The following is an 18,721-nucleotide window of genomic DNA, read 5'->3' on the forward strand; positions in this document are numbered from 1 at the left end:
CCAAGTTAACTATATTGGTGAGGGTCTATTTCTGGGTTCTCTATTTTGTTTCATTGATTCATTTGTCCATTCTTTCACTAATACCACACTGTCTTGATTATTGCAGCTTTATGGCAAATCTTAAGTCAGGTAGTGTCAGCTCTTTGATTTTGTCCTTTTGTCAGCAAGTCTTTTAACCTACGTGATTCTTGGCTTCTTCATCTGTAAAATGAGGACATCTCTCTTATCAATTGTGAGAATTAGAGATTTTATATATATATGTATATTTATATATATAAACACTATATGTACATAGTGTCTAGAATTTACATAGTAGACACTATGTGGATAATCAATATTATCTTTACCAACTTTAGGTTTTTGTATTCTAAAAAAATTTAATTAAAGTAGCAATATTGAAACATGTAGTATTATTCACAATATAATGCCCTTGTGTCATCTTCTTTAATTCTGTTGCTACCCTTCTAGTTCAAAATAACTAATGATACCATATTATTTAAATATTTTTTCTTTTCTTTTCTTTCCTTTTTTTGAGACAAAGTCTCGGTCTGTCACCAGGCTGGAGTGCAGTGGCATGATCTTGGCTCACAGCAACCTCAGCCTCCCAGGTTCAAGCGATTCTCATGCCTCAGTAGCTGGGATTATAGGCCTGTACCACCATGTCCACTGATTTTCTGTATTTTAGTAGAGACAGGGTTTCACCATGTTGGCCAGACTGGTCTCGAACCCCTGTCCTCAAGTGATCCACTCGCCTCGGCCTCTCAAAGTGCTGGGATTACAGGCATGAGCCACCGCACCTGGCCTTATTTATATTTCTTCGTGTTCGTGTGATTGCAGGTTATTTTTTCAGAGTAATTGTTCTAAGTGGGTAAACATAGGATGAAGCACTATGAGAGCTGGGTTCTGATCTTGGTTCTGGGACTTTCTAGCTGAATATGTTGGTTAGGATTCTTTTGGCTGTAAGAAACATCAGACACGGCTAAAAGCATCTCTAACAATATGATATTTATTCTCCCACTTAACAAGGTAGGGCAGCGCTAGTACTGGTTGATTCAGAGATCAGTACAGTCATTAAAGTCCAGGTGCTTTCTCTTTCTTCCTGGCAAGGTCTCTGCTACCTGCAGCGTGTTGGTGAGGCCTCCTCTTATGGTGGAAAGATGGCTGTTGCAGCTCAAATCATGGCACATAGACATGACACAACTGGGAGGCATTTTCTCCAAATGTCACTCTCATCAGCTTTTATCTGAGGAATACCTTTTGGCAGTAGTCCCTCAGCAGACTTCTCCCCCTTCTTCATTGTCCAGAGCTGGGCCACATACTGCCCTTAAACTGATATAGGCACCTCATGTAGACCACTCGTGGGCTGTGGTCTGATGGAAAATTACCACTTGATACTCAAATCGTATCAGGTTATGCTAGCAAGGAAAAGACAGAGAATGAATGTTGGGTAAAGCAACCAACATTTGGCCACTCTGTGTGACCTTGGCCAAGCCTCTCAATCAAACCAGATTTAGCTTAATTGTCTATGAAAGAATTGCTATACATTGAGTATTTTGAACTATGTGCCAGGGTAGATGTTACATATTTATTATTCATTTAATCCTCACAACAATTCTTTAGTACAAATTCTCTTGTTATCCCTATTTTACAGACGTAAAAGGTTAAGTAATGTGTTCACGGTCAAAAATTCCTAACCAGTATTGCTGTGAATTGTAGATCTTTCAGCACTAAAATTCCAGAATTATGTAGATTAACATAAAATATACAAACACATAAAATTTATATAAGATATGATAGGTCATGGAACAGTGTGTTTAATGATACTTAAATCTAATCGCCTCCAGGAATTCTACGATGAATGGCCAATCAAGCTTGGAGAAGTAGAGCCTTATAAAGGTCCAAAGACACCTGATGGCAGGGTACGTGCAAATGTCTTCCTTGATGCCGTCTGTGCATGGTGTCAGGTGCTAAAATTAAGAGGCCACAGTGCATAGAGCACTGGCCTGGGAAGACCTGGAGTAGTAGAAACAGCACTAGACAAGGAGTTTGAGGTTCTAGTCCCAGCTATGCCCCAAGCTACAGCTGATTGGCCCTTGCCTTAACTCCTTGTTGAACGTCTCCGTTTCCTTTTCTATAAAGCCAGGGCTTGGTAGACCAGTGGTTCTCAACAGGGAGGGATGCATCAGAGCCACCTGCACAACATTTTAAAGAAGTACCTGGGCCCTTCTTCAGATATGTGAGATTAGAATCTCTAAGGAAGCGTTGGGTTAGGTTTACTTTCCCCCTTGACTGCAAGCTTCATGAAGGCAGAAACCCCTGTGTCCATAGCACACAGGAAAGAGAAGGGAATGGATTGTGTCCAGGCCTCAGGTTCATCATCTGCCCCATGAAACAGAGAGAATAATTATCTAGTCCCTTCCAGCTTTGGCAGTGTAACCTCCTGTTTCTGAGGCACCTGTTCAGATAAGTCACTGATGAAAGGAGGGTACGGGTCACTATATATAATGTAAAACTGACTACAGTTGAGAAATTACGTGATTTGTTCTAGTGAAGTTATTAATGTCAGGTATTTCTGGACAACAAAAGGGATCACTTGAAAATAAAAACAGACTATCTGATGATTTGGTAGCCAAAGATCCCCCACACCCCAAAAGCTGTTTGGGGGCAATTCAACTTTTTAAAAACAAAATTTATTTAGCCTTGTGCATGTAGATAAACAGCCAATAATATTTCTGGTTTTATTATAAGTTTGTAGCCAGGATATAAGTAGTTTGATAATTTATGTTATAATATAATGTGGTTGGGAAATAAGGTTCTATTTGTAAGAGTTTTAAAGTACAAGTTCCCCAATGAAAAATGATTTCTTTGGGAAATAACATTATTCCCATAATATCCTCTTTCTTTCTTAGGAAGTCAACTTTTATAAAATCATTGATTACATTTTACATGGAAAAGAAGAGATCAAAGTGATTCCGTGAGTATTGACAGGAAGTTGCTGCCGCAGTTGCCATTGTATTTTTGCACATATTGCATTTCTCTATATTGCAATGATTTTTTTCTTCTCTTCCCCAAGGACACCTCCTGCAGACCACTGGACACTCATTAGTGGGTTGCCAACATATGTTGCTGAAAATGGATTTGTAAGTTATTGAACAAATTCAAATTTTAAATAATATTGCAAGAAACTCTTATTAGCTAAGAGATAGATACAATTGTGAAAGCAAGAATGCATCCAATAAAAGCTAGATGGGCCGGGCGCGGTGGCTCATGCCTGCAATCCCAGCACTTTGGGAGGCTGAGGCGGGCGAATCATCTGAGGTCAGGAGTTCGAGACCAGCCTGACCAACACGGTGAAACCCCGTCTCTACTAAAAATACAAAATTAGCTGGGCGTCGTGGCACATGCCTGTAATCCCAGCTACTTGGGAGGCTGAGGCAAAAGAATTACTTGAACCCAGGAGGTGGAGATTGCAGTGAGCCGAGATCGCGCCATTGCACTCCAGCCTGGGCAACAAAGTGAAACTCCGCAAAAAAAAAAAAAAAAAGCTAGATGATCACTTCCTTTGGCATAGGGCAAAGGAGAGAAGAATCTTGACGGTCAAATGTAGGTTAACTGGAGACTTCCGAACTCTACACAGAAATATTTAGTCAGCATGAGAAAGGTTCCTCCATCCCTCAATTTCTTATTCTGTAGCCACACACATTTCAGATATCCTTTGGAATCCAATGACTATGATTTAATGACTGGGTTTAATTCTATCTCAAGTACATCAGTCAATTTTTTAAAGCACAAATGTGGGGGATGGGGAGGGGATGGTGTGGGATGCGGAACTTTTCAATATTGAGTTAAAAGCTTGGGCCTCTAAGGTCTTGACCCACCTGTAAATGTTCTTATAACATTTAGAACATAATGTTCTTCAAAGAAAGGACTAAAACAGATAATTGCTGATGAAAAGTTCAAAAAAGAAGAATAAGCTGCTTTTTGCCTCTTCAAAAACACAGTTGAAGGGTGCTCAGCCCATCAAATGATGTAATTTATTCAAGTTAGATCATGAAATTAATGCATGGCATGAAAGATTCCTTAAATTCTTAGGCTATATATGCTTATAAAAACTTTGAAAGATTCTCGCATTTTCTTTGTAAGAGTACTACAAAAATAGTAGACATGGTTCATTCAATTATTCTCAGAAAGCACTTACCTTGGGGCCGAGAGGCAGGCAGAGTTTGGTGAGGTGGAGATTTAAGGAGGGAGCCCACTTAGATCTTGTCAGATTGTTAGTTTTTTAGGACTTTTGTGAGCAAGTTGTTAAACTGTTGGCAGCTTGAAATCTCCCATGGCAGGGGAATTGGGACCATGGAAATTGGCAACTGATACAAGCCAAGGATTTCCCCAATTCCCAGCCAGGAGAGCTGATTTCCCCAGCACCCATTCTGGAGCTCACAGTTCTAGTTCCATCCCATAGATTTAAACAAATCACTTAATCTCTTTAGGCTTCCATTTCTTCATTTTTTTTTTTTTTAAAGTATGAACTTAATTGCTAAGATCCCTTCTGGCTTTAAAATGCTATGATTGCTGGGCGTGGTGGCTCATGCCTGTAATCCTAGCACTTTGGGAGGCCAAGGCAGGTGGATCGCCTGAGGTCAAGAGTTCGAGACCAGCCTGGCCAACATGGTGAAACCTCGTCTTTACTAAAAATACAAAAATTAGCTGGGCTTGGTGGCGGGTGCCTGTAATCCCAGCTACTTGGGAGGCTGAGGCAGGAGAATTGCTTGAACCCAGGAGGTGGAGGTTGCAGTGAGCCAAGATCGCACCATTGCACTCCAGCCTGGGGAACAAAGCAAAAACTCCGTCTCAAAAAATATAAAAAATAAAATCAAATAAAATGCTATGATTTTAATTATCTCTTGGAAAGACATGGTCTTTTATTAAGATCCATTTGTGATTATGACCCAAGGTACAGAAAACTTAAAATGATCCAAAATGGAGTGATTTCTTGTCCTTATAGATGTGAGCAATAGTCTGTGAATTCCACTAAGTAAAGTGATATCTCCCACTGAATCCTTACTTTGGTGTAACTAAAAACTTATCTGGCTGTTTCCTCCTGCCTCTTAACCACCATCTTCTAACCCAAATCTCACTTTAGGAAGAAGGAAAAAAAAGCAATCCTAGCTCTGCTGCTCGTACTGGCTGTAGCAGAGCTAGGATTTCTCAGCTTTCTCCTCTCCTTGGCCTGAGAAGCCTGTTGCTTTGAATTTGAAGGGAATTCCCTGGAGTCTGGGGAAGTGGGAAGGGGCAGAGACGGTACCACATGTCCTCCAGTGATTTAATTAGCAGCAGGAAAGCCATCTTGAATGAGTTGTTAGCAGCTGTGGCCTAGCTGAGGTCCATTTGCCTGCAAGTAGTCAAGAGCCATGTACGAAATCCTCACTCCCAATGCGTTCTTTCTTATTCGGCTTAGAGGGCTCCACCACACAATGTTTCAGAATGTTTTTCTCCTCTTGCCTTCCAGATCTGTAACATGATGAATGCCCCTGCGGATGAATACTTCACATTTCAGGTAACTGCACTCTGGGTCAGGCCTCACCTCTCTGGGCTGGGGTGGGGGGGTGGATGCTCTCGCCTCTCCTCCACCCCCAGAGACCGCCTGATGCTCAGGTGTGGCCACAGGCACACACAGGTCCATCTCCCACTCACCCTGGCTGGGCCAGCAAGTAGCAGATTCTTCAGTGAAGGAAGAAAAGAAAGATAAGACAGAAGGCCAGGGAGGGGACCTGCCACTCCTCCATTTGCTTACACTCCTGGTCATTTAGGGCAGTGGTCCCCAACCTTTTTGGCACCAGGGACCGGTTTCGTGGGAGACAATTTTTCCACAGAATGAGGGTGGGGTGGGAGATGGTTTTGGGATGAAACTTCCACCTCAGATCATCAGGCATTAGTTAGATTCTCATAAGGACTGCACAACCCAGATCCCTCACATGCACAGTTCACAATGGGATTCACACTCCTATGAGAATCTAATGCTGCTGATGATCTGACAGGAGGCGGAGCTCAGACAGTCATGTGAGCAATGAGGAGTGACTGTAAATACAGATGAAGTTTCACTAGAGTGCCCACTGCTCTCCTCCTGCTGTATAACCTGCTGGTTCCTAACAGGCCATGGGCCAGTACTGGTTTGCAGTCCAGGGGTTGGGGATCCCTGATCTAAGGGCTCAACAGTGCCTGGCACAGTATTCATGCTCAATAAATGTTCTCTGCATGCATGATTGGCTGGCTACATCCTACATCCTGAATCCTGCTCTCCTGGTGGTTTTCTCAGCAGCACTTCCCTGCAGCTTATTGCAACTGTTCTCAGGAAAATCAACAATTCTGATTGAGTCCTTAGAGCTGCTCCTGCTGTTAGACTCGGTTGTATCCTTCCTTCTCCACTGTGCAGAGACCCACTGCCTAGGCAATCTGCCTCCACTCACCACCAGATGCTCCCAGGAATCAGCTTCTGTATGTGCTACTCTAGCCGACCCACTTTTCCCCATCAGGGCTTCCTGCTGGAACCTGGCTGCAGACCCGAGTTGATCCCTCCCCGCCCCCCGAGTTCATCCAGCCCACCAGAAGGGCCAGCCTGTCATCTTCACCACCCCCTCCCCAACTGTCACTGCCTACCTGTCATCTCTGCCACTCCCCTCTCTACCTGCCCATCCCTCCTCACCTGTCATCTCTGCCACCCACTCCCCACCTGTCACCTCCTCCCAACCTGACTGTTAGAGATAAACCGGCATTTGGCTCCACAGCCTTTTATTTTCTGCCTCTGGGCACTTGTTCTCTGTCCTGTATTTAAAAAAACGTCCCCTTAGAGCCCTGATCTCAGTCAGAAATAGAGACTGCCCTCCCCAGTGGGTACCGTTGGGGTCTGTTTTTCTGTCTCTCTCACATGCAGAGCCCCATCTCTGCCTTTTAGGAAAAGACAGCCTTCCCCAGGCTGCAGCGTGCCTCCTTAGCTGCAGAACCACACCACACCTTGGGGAAAGCTGTACACACTTGCTTTGTTACGTGCATCTGCCTGCTCCTCCCTTTGCTGATTGACATGGAAAACATGTAAACACCATATGGCTGCTCTAGCTCCTTCCTCCTTGCAACTGAAGCTTATTTATGACCATGCTGTGCCCAGGCCTGATCCCTATATTTATGGCAGGTGGATGTCAGAATAGGATACATGCCAGCAAAAGGGGGACAATGATTTTCTAGAGTCTGAACCTTAAGCAGTCATTGTCTAAACAGGGAGTGGGAATGGAGCTGGCCCAGGAGAACGCAGGCTGCTCTGAAATGTGAGGCCCTTTCTCTCATGCTCCACTGCAGCTGCTGCTCTGATGTGCTCTGATGGACTGGGCAGAGAGGAGGCCTGGGGCCTCCCTGGGGCCTTGGGGAGTCCCCAGTGTGGGATAAACCTCCAGGTCACAGGGATTTCCCAGTTCCCTGGGAAACATCAGTGTGGTGCCCATGAAAATGTGCTTCTCAGATCTCCACCTGTGGGACGTGTAGCTGTGCAATGGCTGCTGGCCTGAAATCCATGGTCACATCTGCACTGAGGCCACATGCTCCACAGGCCACTCCCAATTGGTAACTGAGTGTGGCAGGGACAGGAAAGCAAGCCTACTCCTGGAAGACAGCCAGATCCCCTGCCAGGCAGCTTTGGCCCCAGGAATGCCTAACAGCTCTGCAAACAGTTTCAGAACATCGCGGTGGTCTAAGGGGCTCCCCTCAATCTTCCATCCTTCCGTTTCTCCTTTGCAAAGGGTCGGGACTGTATCTCTGTCTGATGTCTCTCTCAGCACCTCCAGCCTCCCTCCCCACTGCTCCTCAATGGCATCACCTGTGCATCATTCCGCAGAGCGGACTAGGACGGGTGGCCACCCTCCCCAAACCACCACCCTCCTTTTGTGCTCCGTCTTCTGATTCTGTCCCTCCCTGCTCAGGCCCCACCCTGATTCTTACGATTCCTTTTCGCACCTGAGAAGTTTGATAGAAAAGCCAATGATATAAAAAGAACTGCCGTCAGAGCAAACCTGCAAAGGCTGTGTTTCTTGGGGGCATAATGGATTCATTTCCTATTGCTGCTGTCACGAATTGCCACTGAGTGGTTTAAAACCACACAAAATGTATTATCTCACAGTTCTGGAGGTCAGAATTCCAAAATGAGTCTTCTTGGGCTAAAATCACGGCGCTGGTGGGACTCTTGCTTTCTGGAGGCTCTGGGGATAATTCATCTCCTTGCCTTTTCCAGCTTCTCAGGGCCGCCCGCCTTCCTTGCCTGGTGACCCTTCCCCTGGCGGAGCCAGCAGCACCATCACTCTGACCTTGCTTTTGTCATCATAGCTCCTTCTCCCATTCTGATTCTAACCTCTTTTCTACTTTTAAGGATCCTTGTAATTACACTGGGTCCACCTGGAACATCCAGGCTAATTTCCCCATCTTAAGGCCAGCTAATTAGCAACCATCATTCTATCTGCAACCTTAGTTCCCCTGTGTTGTGTAAGATAATATATTCACAGGTTCCAGAGATTAGGATATAGACATCTTTGGGGGCCATTGTTCTGCCTGCCATAGTGTTCCTTGAAGTGGACTAAGGGGTCTTCCTTTAACATCAATTAAAGTGGTCCCAATTCACAGGAGGAAAATTGCATAGAATTTCCTCAGTTTTTTGTCCTACTAATTTTTCTTAAACTTTAGGTTCCTTCTGTCACTTGTCTGTCAACAAGCTCTAGCTAATGGCAAAACAAATGAATATGAACTAGTAGCAAATGAATATTTCCTGAAACACTGAGAAGCAGTCAGCAAAGCTTATTTTGGAAGCTTTGACAAGTACACATGAAGTTCTTTCACACGCATGTGATATATTTTCTATTACTGATTTTGTCCTTGGTCCGTATGATGGCATAAGTACATAAATATTTCTCATTGTTTTCCAAAGATGCAGGCTTTGCAAGCACTATGCACTGCATCTTTTTTCTAAAGCTTTGACCATCAGGACACAGACGTTGAGGTTTGGTTCCTCTGCTTTTCATTCCATGTATAATGACTACATAGAGTAGTAACAAGTTACTTAGATTGAGCACTTATTACATGCTCAGTCTAAATGCTAAATTGTGGTTCAGGCTATAAGTGCAGTTGGAATTCCAAAACAGAAAAATTCTTTATGAGTTAGAAAAATTAGAAAGGCTTCATGGGAGAGCCAAGACTTAACAGGGGCCTGTAAGGATGACTAAGTAAGCCAAGGGAGGTCTTCAAGAACAAATAATGTGGTGTGTTGAGTGCTTGTCTATCTTTGCCTTAGCTACATACTGTGCAAATGCTACATCATGGTTCTCATACTTCAGAAGGCATCAGAATTACCTGGGAAGCTTATTGAAGATGCATGCCCAGGCCGGGCATAGTGACTCACACCTGTAATCCCAGCACTTTGGGAGGCTGAGGCGGGCAGATCACTTGAGGTCAGGAGTTCAAGATCAACCTGGCCAACATGGTAAAACCTCATCTTTACTAAAAATACAAAAATTAGCCAGGCGTGGTGGTGCATGCTTGTAATCCCAGCTACTCGTGAGGCTGAGGCAGGATAATCAGTTGAACCTGGGAGGCAGAGGTTGCAGTGAGCCAAGATTATGCTGTTGTACTCCAGCCTGTGTGACATAGTGAGACCCTGTCTCAAAAAAAAAAAAAAAAAAAAAAAAATGAAACAAGCTAAAACAAATCTGTTACACATGGTCCTTGGACCACACTTTGAAAAACACTCCTAAACTTTTGTGCCTGCATCCCTCCACTAGACCCTAAGCATCTTGCGGGCAAGACCTGTGATTTATTCTTTGTACCTTCAGCAACTTCCCCAGTTCCTGGCATACCATAGAGGCTTGACAAATGTTTACTCAACTCAACACACCACAGAATGAAAGACTATCTTCATGGATCAGTCAGAAAAACAAAAACCACACTAGTATTTCAATAGGAGAATTTTATTTAAGGAATTAGCTAAGCAGGTGTTAGAGGATAGAAAAAGTGTAAAGGCAACAGTGAGGTAACATAGTGGTAAGAAGCACTTCCCATCCCTCGGGCTTGGGAAAGAAAGGGAAAAGGTTAGAATTGTCAGAAAACAGACACTTGGTTCTAGTTCACTCTATTGGATGTGCTAGAGTACATATAATGGCTGTATGGTCCTAGCCATGTTCTAACACAAAGTAGGAATTGCACATCTAACACCAAAAGATTATTCTTTCTTTTTTTTTTTTGAGATGGAATTTCACTCTGCTGCCCAGTCTGGAGTGCAGTGGCACGATCTCGGCTCACTGCAGCCTCTGCCTCCTGGGTTCAAGCAATTCTCCTGCCTCAGCCTCCCGAGTAGCTGGGATTACAGGTGCCCACCATCACACCTGGCTAATTTTTGTATTTTTAGTAGAGATGGGGTTTCACCATGTTGACCAGGCTGGTCTCGAGCTCCTGACCTTAGGTGATCTGCTTCCCAAAGTGCTGGGATTACAGGCTCCAGCCACTGTGCCCAGCCTTTTTCTTTAAATTAAAAATAAACTAAGTGACAGATGGTTGGGTGGTAGCTAGAAGGGAGGAGTACAGGAGAGTCTTGTAGTGATGAAATAGTGTTGTATCTAGATTCTAACGGTGGTTGAAAATCTACACAAGGGATAAATTTGCATAAAACTATATGTACACACACACATATATGTGCAAAAGTAACTGCATACAAATCTTGGTAAAATCCAAATCAGCTCTGTATCGTACAATGTCTGTTTTCTGGTTTTGATATTGTACTATAGTTACACAAGACAGTAGAAAATGTACTATAGTTGTCTAACCATCGTTACCATTGTGTGAAACTGGGTGAAGCATACCAGAAATCTCTCTGTACATTTCTTTTGTAATATCCTGTGAATCTATGATTATTTCAAAATAAAAAGGCAAAAAAATAACTTAAGGTCCCTTCTCGTTTGTAGAAAGGACCTGTAGACGAAACTGGTTGGGTCATTAAGAATGTTTTGTCCCTGCCTATCGTCAACAAGAAAGAAGATATTGTAGGAGTTGCTACATTTTACAACAGGAAGGATGGAAAACCTTTCGATGAGCATGATGAATACATTACCGAGGCAAGTGCAATAATAAGATAATGGAAGTCAATGCAATTCACAAAATAAGAGAGGGCGCATAATTATTTGTTATTCTGGAATGATATTTTGAAGGGCCATTAAGACATGGGTCACATATAGCTGTAACCAATATGTTGTTATTTTGTCGTTTCTATTTCCTGACTTCTATAAACTGCAACATTTTCTACCAAACTATAAAATTTTTAGCTTAACCAAAATTTGTTATAATACTCAGAAAACAGGAAAGAGGATTTTCTTCCTCTTTCTCCCACTCCTCCTTCCTGTTCCCTCTCATTCTTATTCTTATTCTTACGCCCAGCCCCCTGCCTAATTTTTAGGTCCTGCTTGACTGTACTGGTGTTGGTAACATCTCTCTCTTCTAACGAAGTATTCATGGTGCATGGTCCACTTTAAAAAGCAATAACTCAGCCAGTTTTATTGTCTGAAGCTGATTATTAGTATGTTTTTCTTAAATTAAAAGAAGGAATGGGGTGGTTGATGATGGAAGGGAGATTGATAGAAAAGCGTGCAGTTTGTTGCCTCCAAACCAATTTTCCTTTAACTGAAGAGAATTAGAATCACCTTTTATCCGTTTCAGACTCTCACACAATTTCTTGGATGGTCTCTTTTAAATACTGACACCTACGATAAGATGAATAAGCTAGAAAACAGAAAGGACATTGCTCAGGAAATGCTCATGAACCAAACCAAAGCCACTCCTGATGAAATTAAGTCCATTTTGGTAAGTGGGAAATTCAGTCCTGTGGACATAGATGTTACCTAACCACATATTCTAGAAGTCATCTAATTACCCAGGGGTCGGACAAATGCGAATGGTTTACTCCTGGGCTGAGGGAGAGAGACAGGGAAGGAGGGGTTGGAAGAAGACATGGATGGCCCAGTGTACAGAGACCCTTACTGGAAGTACTGCTGCTTGGCTGGAAAAGCACTTTGTTGAAAACAGCCCTGGGGCTATGGGAGCTATAGCAAGAAAAATATATATATATTTTAGGAAGGGAAATGTATCAGTCAGCTATTGTCATATAATGCTACATAACAACAACCCTAACGCCTCAGCGGCATGCAGTAATGAACCTCTATCTCTCACTCACATTTGTGGGTTGACCAGGCTTTGATTGACAGTGGCTGGACTTGGCTCCAAGCTGTGAATTTGGTTTGCTCTATGTGTCTCTCATCCTTCTTGGACCAGGAGCTACCTGATAGATGTCCTTCTCACAGAGATGACAGAAGTGCAAGAGAGCAAGCCCAACGGTGCAGGCATACTTCAGGTTTTCGCTCACATCACAGTCACCAAAATGCTCATTGGCCAAAGAAAGCCACATCATGAAGACCAACCTTATAGATGATGGGGGAGCAAGGGGATATTTGCTAACCATGTTCTAATCACCACAAAATGAAGGGAAAATATCATGTGCCCACCATCTCTATTTCTTTTATTTCCCTGGCTTTGCGTGTGTGTGTGTGTGTGTGTGTAGTTTTGCTGGAGTGGGTTGTTTTTGGTGAGCATGTTGGTTTTTGGTTTTGCCCAGTGGTTTGAGTGTAATTCAGTTTGACAGTTTGAGATGTTAAAGATGAGAAGATCTGGGGGGAATAAAGGGAACTGTGATAAGCTAATAGAAAAATAAATGTAAGCCACTCATTTTCTCTTTCCTACATGCAAACAACCCACACCTCTTTTAAAAAAGCAGCTACTGTAATCATTTTGGGGGAATTTTAAAAATCAAATATATTAGATTATTTCTTGAAGAAAGTCTTCATAATCAGGTGCTATAGGTCTTTGTATCCATGACAAAGAATGCATCTTTGCCATGGAAATCACTGTCGTATATTTTATTTATTTACTTATTTTTAGACATGGGGCCTCATTCTCTCACCTAGGCTGGAGTGCAGTGGTGCCATCATAACTCACTGCATCTTCCAACTCCTGGGCTCCAGGGATCTTCCCGCCTCTTCCTCCCACATATTTTAAATATATCTTAACTAAGACTGTAATAGTAGAGGAATCAGATGGAAATCTTCTCCTTTAGGAATTTCACACCTCAATTGCTTTTACATTTTAGAAATTTCAAGAGAAGTTAAATGTTGATGTAATTGATGACTGTGAAGAAAAACAACTTGTTGCAATTTTGGTAAGTGTTTTCTTTCTAACCTTAATGCCTGTTAAATAGAGGCATTATAAATCAATAATATATTAGGACATGCTTTCTTGTTTTTCAAGTAAATGTTGAGTTTTCTCTTTCCTGATATTTCTCAAGGCTAAAAAGAAAGAATTCTTCTAAAGATTGATCTTTTGATTCCCTGCTTTTCTTCATCTTTGTCGCCTCTGGTCCAATTCACACAGATAATTTACAATTGTAGGTAGCCTAGACTACTGCTTAGGGGACTTCGGGCACAGAATCTAGGGATATCAAGGCACAGTTTATTTTAATAGCTTTGGATGACACCATGGCCACCCCAGAGGACATGACAGAGTTAGTGTGGAGCATGGATCTTTCTAGGCACTGGCACCCCCTGCCATTTCTAGCTTCTCTTCTGGAGTCTGAAGGCTCCATTCTTTCCTGTTGTTGCCAGTAGGCCATCCCTATTATTTCTGGTTGAAATTAACTTTCCCACTTCACTAATTCTGTCTTTTGTTGTGTCCAATCAACTGTTAAACTCGCTCAATACGTTCTTAATTTCAGAGATTTTTTTTTTCAGTTCTAGAAGGTAGATTTAATTCTTTTGTTAAGGTTCTAACTCTGTGTTAAAACTTTTCATCATTTGATCTATTTTGACTATTTTTCCCTGTATTTAAAAAAAAAAATGTATTGATGTGTATTATTTTAAGGTACCCATCTTAATACTAGAATCACCTGTAGATCTGATTTTACTGTTTATTTTTACACCTGGGTTCTAGTCATTTGATCCTGTTTTAAAGCATGCCTCATGCTTTTAAAATAAAAAATCAGATATTGTAGATAAAAACGTGTAGGGGCTCTGAGTGATATTATCCTTCTGCAAAGAGCATTAGAGTTTCTTCTGGCAGGTGAGAGAATTGTTTTAGATTTCATTTGGGATGATCTTTTTTGGTTTTATTCCTAGTATTAGGGTGGAGCCCTTGTTTCTAGAATGTGGCTCTTCTGGAATCCATGAAATCCTGGGATATTTACCAAGACCCCAAGACCTTGAATTTCAGAGGATTGAATTCCATATGATTGAAATGGAAATATCACACTTAATTTCCTTACTAACTGCTATAACCTGTTTTCCACGGTCTCTTTCCGATCTGTGATGTGAGGGTTCTTTCTAATCTAAGACACATTGACTATCTCACCTTCTCCCTTTCCATCTTTTATGGGCTCTGTCCTCCCACCCGGGGCCTTTGCTCTGCTACCATAGGACTGTTGGTCTTTGACCCCTTTTCGGGGCTTACTTCCCACCCCCATGTTTTCATGTCATCTGAGGTTCCCTTTTCTCCCATTTTGCTTGGCTCCCCCTTTGAGCACCATCCTCTCAGCCTGGCCCAGAAGACCACTCTTTCTTCTCCCCACCTGCCCTCAACAATAGGCATCTTCTTGGAAAACAAAATTTTCATTGACATCTGTGTCACTAGAAATTCTCTAATTTCTTATTTAAAGGAAGAAGGATTGCATGTTGTAGAAGAAATAAACTGGACAAAGAACCAGTAGACTTCCTAAAAAACCAGCCTATTTTGAACGTAAAATCTACTCAGGGCAAATCCCAAATCATTGTTGCATAAAATTGAGGAACATAACAAATATTTCAGAGGAGTTCTCCAAAATTATCCTGGTGTCATTTCTCAGCTACGTAATTATTTGTCCATCTTCACCTACCTGAGTCTTTCTCCAGGCCTGCACTTTAATGTTACCTCCAGGGAAGGCTCAGCTGATTTTCTGGGTGTAGCAACAGTTCTGTGCAAGAGTGTGAGGGGCCAGCCCAGGCTCAGGGGCTGGGGGGACCGGAAACCATAATTTTGCTTTAATTAGATATATATCATTCGGTGTTGAAATCTGTGTAAATAGAGCATGGCTGTCCCCTGAAAAACCTTAAACTCACTAAGGGGAATGACCTCCCTTTCCCTAAGTTTGTGTCCTCCTCAGTGCATTAGTAAGGACATACTACACATTCAGATAAATACCCATTGAACTGAATCTCTCCTGCAGATCTGTCTGGTAGACCCACATAGTTGTTGCTAATTTCTGCCTCTTGGCACTTTCTCACCCTCATGGAATCGTCTCTCCACTTCCTTCTGCCAGCTCAGCTGCATGCATGTCCCTCCAGCATCTCTCCTCATTTAATTTCCCCACTTGTCCAAGGACATTCAGTTTCTCCCTCGGCATGGAGCACTAGCATACTCTCTGATTATTCTAAGTGCTTACTTTTCAGTCGCATGTATTTTATAGCCACTTTAATAAGTTAAGTTCCTTAAGGGCAAGATCCATATTGTTATTTCTCAAGTCGCACCAATGCCATGTGTCTACTTGGCTATTTTTTCACATAATCCGGAATCCTAACCAGATGTGAGTTAAATGAAATGTCTGCAAGTATACCTATGTACTGCAGGGCAATCATAGGTTTATCTATCCACTCATTCATTCAACAGGCATTTCCTGAGCACCTTCCTGGGACAGGACCTGCAGATTTGGGATATGGCAGCAAATAAGCAGATGATCCCCACCCTCGGGGAGCTCACATTCTAATGGGAAACTATCACTGAGCACATAAAGAAAATTCAAGAGAATTGAATTAAACAGTCATTTACTGTTTACTGAATATTTCCTGAACAGAAAAAAAGTTGAGTTTCGAAAATGAGTAAGGCTTTTGTAACTAAACATTTTATTTTGCATCATAGAAAGAAAAGAGCTACTGGAGTTGGATTTGGAATGGTATCCCATTACCTAGAAAGTCTTTAATATAGCCAAGTCTCAGTTTCATCACCTGTAAAATGGAGATAATCGTGTAGGCCTGCCGTAAGGATAATCTGCACAAACTGCATCACCCAGTGCCTGGCACGTGCTGGCTCAGTGAATCACACATTGTGTTCTTTTATTGTAATTTTGGTTTACACCCAGTGTTGGCTATGGGAGTGGAAAGGGAAAACAGATGAATGTAATCTGAAACAATCCATCCTTATTTCAACAGAAAGAGGACTTGCCAGACCCACGCTCAGCAGAACTGTACGAATTCCGCTTCAGTGACTTCCCCCTTACAGAGCACGGATTGATTAAATGTGGAATACGACTGTTTTTTGAAATAAATGTGGTGGAGAAATTCAAAGTACCTGTAGAGGTCAGATGGTATTTAATTTAAAATACTGTGTGATTCTGCAGCTCTGCTTCACTGATGTTTTCTGTGGTTCAAAAGATGGGCTCAGTTTGAATTTTAAATTATTATTAACTTTCTAAATACATCGGCTTAACCCCTGTCAACAAGACCCACACATCTTTTTAGATAAGATTGCCACAGACCTTCTAACCTTTAGAATTCTATTCCAAAGTCTGAATGGTGTCATCTTCTTTTAGGTTCTTACCAGATGGATGTACACTGTGAGGAAAGGATACCGAGCTGTCACTTACCACAATTGGCGGCATGGGTTCAACGTGGGGCAGACCATGTTTACTTTGCTGATGGTAGGTACAGAGGGTTGTAAATCCTTATAAACCTGCAGATTTCCCATTTGAGCATGATGAGAAATAGGTATGGTCCATCATTTTAGATCAGTAATTTAAAAATTCAGGGCACAAACCCCTCTCCGCTGCAGATGAGTCCCAGGGAACATCGGTATCCTTGAGCACCAGTGGGATGATCATTCAGATATTCACACACTTACCTTCTTGAAGGTTCAGTCTTCACCCACAATACTACAATACTCACAACAAATAAAGTGAACTTGCTGCAGAAACCTAGTGGGCCTATTCTCTATTGCAGGCTGCACTTGGTATAGAGCTATATTAATTCAAATAAATTATAGATATATGTATATATGTTATTTTTTTAGACAGGAAGATTAAAGAAATACTATACAGATCTCGAAGCCTTTGCCATGCTTGCTGCTGCCTTCTGCCATGATATTGACCACAGAGGCACCAATAATTTGTACCAGATGAAGTAAGTGAACACATGTCCAATGTTGACACGTATTGGTGGACATTGGAAAGTACTTAGGGTGAGAAAAACGCTTCTCCCTATTCCTTGGCCCAGTCAATGCCTCTTTGCCATGTTGGAAATTCCAGGGCTGGGTTCTATTCCCTCCCAAGCTTCCGCCTTCATGATAACTTTGCTCTTTCTCCCTAGGTGCTTGCGTCCCCCTTTCCTTTCTGTTCTCATTTCCAGATGTGCCTCTGCCTTCTTCCTATAGGCCTTCAGGCTTTCTTCTCTCAACTTTGCTTAATCAGAGTGTTGAATTCCTATATTAAAGTGCACGAATCTGGCTGGGCACAGTGGCTCACACCTGAAATCCCAGCACTTTGGGAGAGTGAGGCGGGCAGATCAAGTGAGGTCAGTTCAAGACCAGCCTGGCCAACATGGTGAAACCCTGTCTCTACCAAAAGTACAAAAATTAGTTGGGTGTCACACACCTGGGATTATAGGCACATGTCTATAGGAGGTAGACATGTGCCTCTGAGGTAAGAGAAACACTTAAACCCAGGAGGCAGAGGTTGTAGTGAGCCAAGATTGCGCTACTGCACTCCAGCTGGAGCGACAAAGAGACTCTGTCTCAAAAAAAATAAAAAATAAAAAACAAATACACAAGGTACATGAATGTTAGGCTTACACTTGTACACTTCTATGGAGCACTCCCCAGCTCAGGCTAGAGAATACTATCCCTGGGCTCACTACCCTTCACTTCCCTGGTCTTTTTGCTTCTAACAAACTCTCCTTCAGCTGGTCTTCTATCTTAACATTGATGCCATCTTTCTCTCTTGCCCCAAGAAAGGAAGTACAATAAGAAGGGTGCAAGCTCTGGGCTCAGGCAGATTTGGATTCAATGGGTCACAAGTTATTTAAACTTTCTAAGCCTCAATTTCCTCATCTGGAAAGTAAGAATTATTAATAATGGTACCCAGCACATAAGGTTGTTGTAAAGATTAAATGTGATCATGCATATAAAGCCCTCAACTCATGGTAGGATCCTGGCAGTTAATAAATATTAGGTATGATTGCTGGGCGCGATGGCTCACGCCTATAATCCCAGCACTTTGGGAGGCTAAGGAGGGCAGATCACGAGGTCAGAAGTGGGACACCAGCCTGGCCAACATGGTGAAACCCAATCTTTACTAGAAATACAAAAATTAGCTGGACGTTGTAACGTGCACCTGTAATCTCAGCTACTTGAGAGGGTGAGGCAGGATAATTGTTTGAACCCAGGAGGCAGAGGTTGAAGTGAGCTGAGGTCACACCACTGTACTCCAGCCTGGGTGACAGAGCAAGACTCATTCTCAGAAAATAAATAAATAAATAAACTTTAGGTATTATTATGATTACTATTATTGTTATGATGTCATTGGACTCTTCATTCACCAGCATTGCTCATGGCCAGCCCAGTTCCTTGATAATGGGTT

General features: G+C 42.4%; 1 protein-coding gene across 1 annotated transcript in view; it reads left to right on the forward strand.

Moving 5' to 3' along the window:
* The window catches only part of PDE6C (phosphodiesterase 6C), a 52,686-nt gene that overhangs the window by 10,960 nt on the left and 23,005 nt on the right, over positions 1 to 18,721 (forward strand). Inside the window, exons 5-14 of the mRNA XM_054436725.1 lie at positions 1,845 to 1,919; positions 2,910 to 2,974; positions 3,074 to 3,140; positions 5,510 to 5,557; positions 10,989 to 11,138; positions 11,737 to 11,880; positions 13,220 to 13,288; positions 16,302 to 16,448; positions 16,682 to 16,789; positions 17,158 to 17,267. Of these exons, the coding sequence (XP_054292700.1) occupies positions 1,845 to 1,919; positions 2,910 to 2,974; positions 3,074 to 3,140; positions 5,510 to 5,557; positions 10,989 to 11,138; positions 11,737 to 11,880; positions 13,220 to 13,288; positions 16,302 to 16,448; positions 16,682 to 16,789; positions 17,158 to 17,267 (983 nt within the window). The remainder of the gene's footprint in view (positions 1 to 1,844; positions 1,920 to 2,909; positions 2,975 to 3,073; positions 3,141 to 5,509; positions 5,558 to 10,988; positions 11,139 to 11,736; positions 11,881 to 13,219; positions 13,289 to 16,301; positions 16,449 to 16,681; positions 16,790 to 17,157; positions 17,268 to 18,721) is intronic.

The sequence above is a fragment of the Pongo pygmaeus genome, chromosome 8 (assembly GCF_028885625.2).
Source record: "Pongo pygmaeus isolate AG05252 chromosome 8, NHGRI_mPonPyg2-v2.0_pri, whole genome shotgun sequence".
In the NCBI taxonomy this organism is placed as follows: domain Eukaryota; kingdom Metazoa; phylum Chordata; class Mammalia; order Primates; family Hominidae; genus Pongo; species Pongo pygmaeus.